General features: G+C 31.5%; 1 protein-coding gene across 3 annotated transcripts in view; it reads right to left on the bottom strand.

Annotated features, from left to right (window-relative positions):
- Window positions 1–334: 334 nt before the first annotated feature.
- LOC112020866 (E3 ubiquitin-protein ligase AIRP2) overlaps window positions 335–9,036 on the bottom strand; it is a 19,346-nt gene continuing 10,644 nt past the window's right edge. The window contains exons 3-7 of one of the 3 annotated variants that reach the window (XM_024053435.2): window positions 3,678–3,751; window positions 2,663–2,825; window positions 2,490–2,556; window positions 1,933–2,164; window positions 335–712 (exon numbers count right to left, since the gene is read on the bottom strand). In XM_024053435.2, the coding sequence (XP_023909203.1) occupies window positions 502–712; window positions 1,933–2,164; window positions 2,490–2,556; window positions 2,663–2,782 (630 nt within the window). In that variant the 5' untranslated portion in view covers window positions 2,783–2,825; window positions 3,678–3,751 and the 3' untranslated portion in view covers window positions 335–501. Of the gene's footprint in view, window positions 713–1,932; window positions 2,165–2,489; window positions 2,557–2,662; window positions 2,826–3,677; window positions 4,035–9,036 lie in introns of those variants that run through there. The other 2 variants (XM_024053436.2, XM_024053431.2) reach the window with 2 other exon arrangements.

Below are 9,036 nucleotides of genomic sequence, written 5' to 3'. Positions count from 1 at the left end.
TGTGAACAAGAACATGCTCAACATGTTCATATTTTAACAAGGCATCCTTGTTCTGTAATAGTATAGGCCTGCACTAACTAAAGAGCATTCAGAGTCACTTTAAAAAGAAAGACTTGTACAACCAATAGTATACTAATAAAAGGAATTACTCTGGTTGTTTCATCAGCAGCATTTGGTAACAATGCATTTATCAAATTCCAAGAAATAAACTAAAAATCACGGACATTGCTTCAGTAATGCTGATTATCTTCTCACTCTATTGCAAGAAATCACATCAGAGATAGCCTAAACCTCTTGCACCATCATCAAATGAAGACAGTAAACAATATCATACTAGGAGGAAGTGAATTTCAATATTAACAATTGGGTCACTTACACAGCATATACATTATTGTTTTAAAAAATGGAGAAAAATTTTCCATGTGAAAACATCAGCAGACTATGTGCAGCCAGTGCTTGGCATTTTCCTGTTTCTGTACATCATTCTTCTTGTCTATCAGATTAAAATAAGTATTCGTAGTACATAAAAAATAGAGCATCTGGGATATCCTTAGGCAGGCTGTTTATAAAAAGATAGAAGCGCAATATATCATCCCTCAACACAGTTTGAGTGTCTACCACATCATTACTGCATGTCAGAACCCATAAGTCCCCTGAGTTCACTTTCTTTAAAGTTCCCCGGCAGAATGGGCAAGACTCTGACCTGGTGTTCCTGTGAAATATAGAAGGTAAGGAACGGTGTCAACTCTTAAGAGTAAAGACTTACAGCTTCTTCTCCATCACAGATTCACAGTTAATAGCAAATAAAGACAGAACAGGAAATTTTACTTGGGGGCAGGATTATAGCATCAAGGCATAATTAAACCATATTCATCAAATTGACGAGGCCACACCATTTTTTGTATATAATGGTTAAGCTTTATTGTAATTTAGACCATTCAATAGGTTAAGAATCTCTTTTGCACTAAATAATTGGGTGAAAAATTATCAATTCCATGCTCATTTTTACAAGAAAATGATGATTAATTTTCTCGGCTCATAATTGCAAATGCAATATATTTACTGTACATATATAAGCAAAGATATAAATCATTTTACTTAATTGATTCAAGCAAAATTTGAAAATTGTCTACCCTTATTGTTTTGTAGTTTTGTTTGAATGGTTTAGATCCATAAATAATTGATTATTATACACAAAAAAGGATGGCCACATCAACTTGACGGAGCCCCATTGCACTGCCCTGTTCTAGTTTCTCCATATGTGTGTGTGTCGCATGTATGTGTAAGCCATACACTTACAGTTTTACATCTATGCACACATGTTCATGTATGTGTTTGCTTGTAAAGTGTTAGTGGAACTCCCTACTTTCTAAGAAACAACTAAACTAACACCACATGGAAGTTATTGATTCAATTCCTCTTTTGGACTTTTTAACATTATAAGTTTTAATGAAATACCATCCTTTCATGTAAGATTGCATAAAACTTCATTAAAAATCATCATACAATATTAAAGACTTTAATGACTTAACTTTATTCATTTTAAAAAAAAAAAAATTGATTGTGAATTGGACATTTGTATCATCTCTGTAATGCACTTATACCTTTATGCCCATTTTATGAGATAATATTTATTTTCTATAAAATTCTAGCAGGTTGAATATTTGAATCTAAGAGAATTGGACATTATTGTTGCGCCATTGAAGGGGGAGCTCATAATTTTTCAGGGTCAAAACATAAGAATTAAAAAATGGGGGGGGGAAGGGAGGGAGAGAGGAGAGGAGGAGGGGGTAAATTCCTAAAAGGCTAAAACTTTTAATATATATTATACAAATTTCCTAAAATTTTGGGGGGCCATGGCCCCATCACCCTAATAGGCTAATACGTGGTTGTGTCCCTGAGAGCAAAGGAAGAAAGTGAGATAGGAATTACCAGTCCAGGTAGCAATTGATGCACATGGCATGACAGCAGTTTGGCAAAACCATTTTGGTGCAAGGCTCCAAGCAGATCCCACACTCATCTTCTCTCTCCATGTCCACATCTGAAAGCTTCTTATCCTCTAATTTCTTTCTGACTACCATCTCTAAGCCATTGACTTCCTTTTGAGTAGTTTCCGATTCATCAAGGTCACCATGGAGACGCTGAAGAGATGGTAATATAACAGCTGCAGTTTAAGTTACAACGGAAATATGATTAGTGAAGGAAAAATCAGCGCATGAATGGTATACCGAATATAATTCTAGCCAAAATTTCACATTATTTAAAATTTGAAAGAATACATGTAACTTTTAGAACAAATTGGTTTGAAGCAAATTGCAGCCATGGGCAGGCTCACAGACCCATTGTGAATTAAACATTACATCTCAAAATCCTAAAATGAAACTCTGCTAATTTATTGACAAATACACTCATTTTGTAAATTATTCATATCTCTGTATGACATCCAACAGCCCTCTAGTACAATAAAGAATTTAAGAAGGAATACATACAATAGAAGTCTCTAATGGTAGCTTTCCTTCCGCATGAGGAGATATTTGGCCTCCCATCTGAGTAAACCTAAATAAAAAAGAAATTAAGAAACATAATTTAAGTTCAATAAAATGGGAACCATCGAATATTCTGATTTGCATAGTAATGCATAAGTGCAGAAGTAGAAACTAACCTTAAATACAACTATGTGAAAAAGGTTTAAATAACTTGAAAGTAGACATGTACATGAGCAATCAATCCATTGAAGAAAAAACAGTAAAATAGGCGCCAAATGATTGTAAACCAATTTCATTTGAAAACACGCACCACCCTTGCCTCTTGGAATGGAAGCTGCCCTGCATACATATTTAAATTCAAACCAATCAAAGGTTGTTTCCTTTTACAAACCATATCTTGGCCGGTCTAACAATTCGGTGACCGTGCCAGGGATCTACAGCTCGGTTGCAATAAAATAAAATAAAATAACTCTGCACAATATCAAGAAAAAATAAGAACAATATCTCTACATGTTTTAAATTGATAGCAAAACCTTTGACAAGTGAAATGGGTCTAGGCTATGCACTCAAGACTCAACTATTGATATTATCCACAAAAAAAAAAAAAAAGACATTGCTGATTTTCTGCAAAGCCCAACTTTTAATTGCATAAACCACTCATTTGAGACCATTAACAACTGAAGTTATGATAATCACAGCCAATCAACAGTTCCATCCACTGAATAAACAGCAGAGTTGAAGCCTAACTTGAAAGCATGCCAATTACTCAAACTAGCATTAAAATCTATAAATTGGGGTATACACAACTCTAAGTGATCAATATCAGTATCAGTATAAATAAAATGCATGAAAATTTGACTTTTTAATATAAAAAGCCAGCCTTTTAAAGGAAAAAACCAGAATTGAGAAAAAAGAAAAGAAAAGAAGACAAACTGAAAAAATAGTCATGCAACCCTTCTGGGTTTTCCAATAATACAACAGTTTCAGCACCAAAAAAGTGAAGCAGAATCACATTGCAAAAAAAATATCAAAAACCACAAATACAAGTTCACCAAAAGATACCAGAAGCCTATCACTAAATTTCAAACAGAACCCAATTAATTTCGCACATCAAATAAGACCCAATTTCACAATTCAGCCCAAATACGAATTTAAGAAGAAACAAAATACAGAGAAAGAGAGAGAGCTTACAGTGCATTGGCGTGCTGAATATCAGCCTGAAGATTCTCGAGTGACTCTTGGTAAAGGGGACCAGCAACAAGCTGCTGATAAGAGTCCAACATTTCTGTCACTTAGATTACAGTTCTTCTATAAAGTGTGGAATTTATAAAAATCAAAAACCACACACACACACAGACAGAGATTATCACAAATAAAGAAACCCAGAAGAGGTTTATTTATACACACAAACTTTGACAATTTACTGGGGTGTTTGAATTTGAACAAAGAATGGTCTTTGCAGTCTAGAAGAAGAAGAAAGGAAGAAGAAAAAAAAAAAACAGATATACATAGAGGGAAGGAGACTCTGGAGAGACAGAGTGGTTGGTCTACGTAACTATGTTGGAATTTGAATTTTTTATTTTAATTTTTACTCAATGTGTCATTATTGTCATTATCCAATGAAAGTTTCTTTTTCTTTTTCTTTTCTTTTTAAACTTTCCAATTTTGACTGCTTCCAATGCTTATTATGCTTTTGGTTGTGGTATTAATTTTCTTAATTATAATGAATTGTGATTATGTTTAGTAGGTGTATCTGCTTCTTATTTAAACATGTATTTGGTTTGGTCATAGAAAAATTAGCAAATCAAGAAAGATAAAAAAAAAAATAGTATTTTTTACTTAAAAATTTTACAATATTTTCACAATAAATTATAGGGGAATAAGTTGTTGCGGATTATAATTTGAATCTACCACTTAAATTAATTTTTTATCTATTCGTAACCGTTAATAACAACTTATCATTTAAAATTTGTTATGAAAATATTACAAATAAGAATAACATTTCTCAAGATATTAATATTTATTATATCCAAATCCTATAAATAATAATAGAAGAGAATAAGACCGCTTGTTCTAATGCAATGAGAAATGCCAGCCTAAGCTGGATTTGACTGACTATTGGCATCTCGTTGAGGCTGTGTTACATGTGATTCATGATAATACTGATTTTTTTTTTTTTTTTTTTTTTTGCTGAATATAATACTGAGTCATTGACTATTTGGATATTGATTAGGCCGTTCATTACAAGTCATTCTAATCCAATACTAGATGACATATATTATATACAGTTCGTGAATTTTTATTAAAAAATAAAAGATAACAGTTCGTGCAATATTTTTGTTTGTTTCGGAAAAATTTTGATCTTCTCTTTTTAAAACAAAAGCTCGCATATTAATTCAGTAATTCTAACTTCTTTCTAACATGATTCTAAAAAAGCAATGTTGTAACTTCCACCATTAATTGGATGGAGGTTTCTCTCCCAAAAATTAAAAAATAAAATAAAATAAAATTGGATAGAGGTTATCCCCAATAAGCGAACATAAATTTTTAACCCAAAAAAAAAAAAAAAAAAACATAAGTTCTTTCAATTCATTATATGATAATTAAATCCATTTTTAGTTAGGCAAAAATTCAAATTATACCTTTATTTCTTTTTTGGGTAAATTTTAGTAAATTACCTTTAGATTTGGGCTTATGCCAACTAAGTCCAACACTTTTCAAAAGTGACTAACTTGGTCCCTAAACACTGTTAGCCCTTTACTTATTCTCAACCTCTCTTCTGTCTCTTTTCTCGCAAACTCTCTTCTTTACTAAATGATTATGTTCATGCTGAAATCTTTTTTAGTTCTATTCACTGTGATTAAATAGCTATAAGCATGCATTTTGAGCACAAATCACACTTCACAGCTGCAACATGTCATAGAACACAAACACGCACACAAAACCTTAAACCCCCAAAAATTAAGATTACAAAGCATACATATATATTCATAATCATACATACATACATACATACAACAACAACAACAAAAAACCCCATATTAGACTCATTTTGAGACAAAGCCCAAATCAAAAAACAACACAGATCCATAAATGACCATACCCAAACCCCGCCTTTCAAACCCAAATAAAAAATCATCAAATCCTTATCACCATAAGAAAACCCAACCTAAATCAACCAAGACCAAACCAACAAAGAAAGAGTAGAAACACCGGTGGCCACTATTGGTGGCATTGTCCGTATGATTTGTCACTTACGATGGTGGCAGAGCTTGTGGATTTGGCACACAAACAAAAACCTAAACAAAAAAAAAAAAAAAAAAAAAAACACACACAAATACAAACATTCTCATCCATAACTAAGGAAAAAAAGTAATCTTGTTGGTAAGTTTAAATTAGAACCAATAACAATTTACCACCTATGATTGTTATAAAAGTGTTGTGAAAAATATTGTAAATGTAATACTTCTTTTTTCATAATATCTTTATTTTTAGTTGCGGTTGGTTTCAATATGATATTTTAGTTTGACCTATAAAGAATTGACACCTTATTAATTGTGAAAATATTGTGATAATTTGTTGTGTTATTATATTAAACAGGGTAACTAACTGCTCATATGTATGTAAAAATAAATAAAAAGAGTTCAACGGGTGATATTACACAAAAAAAGAAAAAAAAGAAAAAGAAAAAAAAAGCCAATGAAAAGTGCAAATTGAACAAACCAAAACATTGTAGCTATACTATTGTAGCTTGAAGCATTCCCTCTTTTTATATATAGAAATTATAGATGGCAAGTTGTTACTAATTTTAAATTGGACCCACGATTGATATCATTTTTTTTATCCATCAATAGCAACTTACCATTTATGATTTATTGTAAAATTAACGTGAAAATGATGTGGACTTAGCATTTTTTTTATTTGATTTATAAGACACTGAGACCTCAACAATTTTAAAATATTGTGATAACAACAAGTGTTACAACATTTACGAAAAAATATTTATTTTCAGTTGTGGTTCGCCATAGATCACAGTCTCATATTTTATTTCAACTTATAAAAAATTAACACCTTAATAATTATGAAAATGTTGTAAAATTTGTTGTGTCAGTATAACAATATATATACCAACTCATATAAATATTTAAAAGAAAGAAAAAAGCACAAACCGAAATGGTGTAACTGAAAAAATGAAAAAAAGAAAAAAAAGAAAAAAAAAGAAGACAAAATACAAAACAGTGAGTTTTGCTTACCAATTGACTAAATCAAATTTATGGTAGAAAGAGCCATTGGCTTTTTTTATATAAAACTAGTGTGAGCTGCATGTGCGAGGCATGTGCTACCCTTTAGTGAGAAAAGTAATATAGTTATTTTATTTTATTTATTTTTATTGAAGAAGAATGAAATCATATTCTTAAATTTAAATAGTTATTTGAATATCTATTTAGTATTTACTACGACAATTTCTTAGAACCTATTTACTAAATGTAATATCTACTCACCAAAAAATGCTACAAGGAATGATAATGAATGTCATCATCTTTCCACAATATTTAAATTTTCGTAATGAATGATGATATATGCTACAATTTTTTTGAAGATTTTCATCAAATTAAATACTTGCAACCATTTTCAATGAAGATTTTGTTATTCATACTTCATTCTTTATCATCTTATTTTATGAGTCTAACTATGATGTTTAGCTTTCTTATTTTTAATTGAAAGCTTGAAAATGTGTTAAAAACACAAGAGCTATTTAGACCTCTAATTAAAAGTTACGGCTCGATTGATTTTACACTAACTTAATATTAAGTGCAGAATAGTGTAAAAGCGAGCGGATAAACAAACAAGCTACTCTAATCCATAATCAAAGCAACACAGTAGTAAAATGGAATGTAAAAGAGTAGAGAAGAAAGATGCAAATACAAGATAACACGCCGATGTGTTATCGAAGAGGAAACCGAAAAACTCGACAAAAAACCTCTTTGCCGCCCTCCAAGTGGTAATCGATTCACTAAACAATCAGTTGGGATACATGGGTTAGGAAGAGACCCTCCAAGCCTAATCTACTCGATGTACCTAAGCTCTCCAAACTCCTACTTCAACAAGACTTCTCGGAATCGTGTCTTGTCTAGCTCTTTGGATCCCACAACAAGCTCCACGTTGCATCTGCCATCCTTGACTTCTTATAATACTTCCCAGCAGCACTAAAACTTCACTTGACACTTTGAAAGGGTGTGGTAAGTGTTTGGGCTATCAACCTTTCAATGGTATAGAAATGGAGAGGTAAGAGTTAAGGAAATTTCACAAACAAATGTGTAGAGAATTGTGAGTATAACAATCTCTAACTCTCAAGGTGTTTGGTTAGAGTTTTCTCTCATAAGCACTCCTCAACTTTTGTGGGTAATGTGGGTATAAATAGTGTAGGCACAAAAAGTGTGTATTAGAATGGATAGGTTGACAGAATAGAATGTCTCGTGAGTGTCTCGTGGGTATGGCCTTCCCGCGAGATACTTATGAGACACAATTGTCTCCATCCTGCCTTGACTCTTCGCATTTCAGCATGTGCAAAACACATGAGGTACTTCGCGGGATGCTAAGTCGCGAGCTACCCGTGAAAACTTTTTAGTCTTCAATTGCTTAAGTCTTCAATTGCTTAAGTCTTCATACACACACTCTCTCTCTATCACACAACCTTTACAGTCAAATCCCACAATAAATACAGGGTACAAAAGATTGAACAATAATTACAATCAAATTTGGCACGAAATAAAAGCCAACAAAAACATATAGTTGTAAATAACAACTTTACATTAATGAACACCCTTTTAAGTAGGAAAAGAAATTAAAAAAAGAACAAAAGACATCTGTCATCAAAGTTTCTATTAGATAAAATTATAAGTCAAGAAGATTTAAACCTAATAAATTTGTATTCTCTAGGTAACAAATTTAACAACATATATCATCATTCTAACTTTCTAAGCATGACTACCAGTGTATCCAATAATATTCAAAATACAAGAAGAAATTTTTTGGGACATTAAGATTTAGTAGGAGTATTTTAGACATTGCATAATGGAATATTTTAGCTAAGAGAGTAATAGTAGGAGTATATGCTCATTTACAAAATATAAAGGAGGAAATTATTCAACTTCAATTTAGGGGGGATGAAACTACCCTAAACATAAAGGAGAAAATTGCTACTTCATCAATTTGTGTGCGTGTAAATTTCTTTTTCTTTTTTTTTTTTGAACTTGAAACAATGTGTTAAAAAAATCAACCTAAAAAAATTACGCATTAAACAATGAATTTTGGTTCAACAAATTGACTAAACCAAAAACAAAGTTTGGAACACAATAAAATGTCACGATATTTTTACAATACCTTTATTTCTAGTTATGGTGGGTTCTGGTATGATATTTTATTATATTATTTTAAAGTAATGCTACATTCACAACATTTTTATAATAAATCATAGGTGGTAAATTGTTATTGGTTTTAAATTGGGCTAACCACTTTTGACCGTGCATTAAAAAAAAAAAAAAAAAAA

This window comes from Quercus suber, unplaced genomic scaffold, assembly GCF_002906115.3.
Source record: "Quercus suber isolate HL8 unplaced genomic scaffold, Cork oak 2.0 scaffold_1070, whole genome shotgun sequence".
In the NCBI taxonomy this organism is placed as follows: domain Eukaryota; kingdom Viridiplantae; phylum Streptophyta; class Magnoliopsida; order Fagales; family Fagaceae; genus Quercus; species Quercus suber.
The sequence above is the reverse complement of the archived record's forward strand: the minus strand, read 5'-3'. Positions and strand labels throughout refer to the sequence as shown.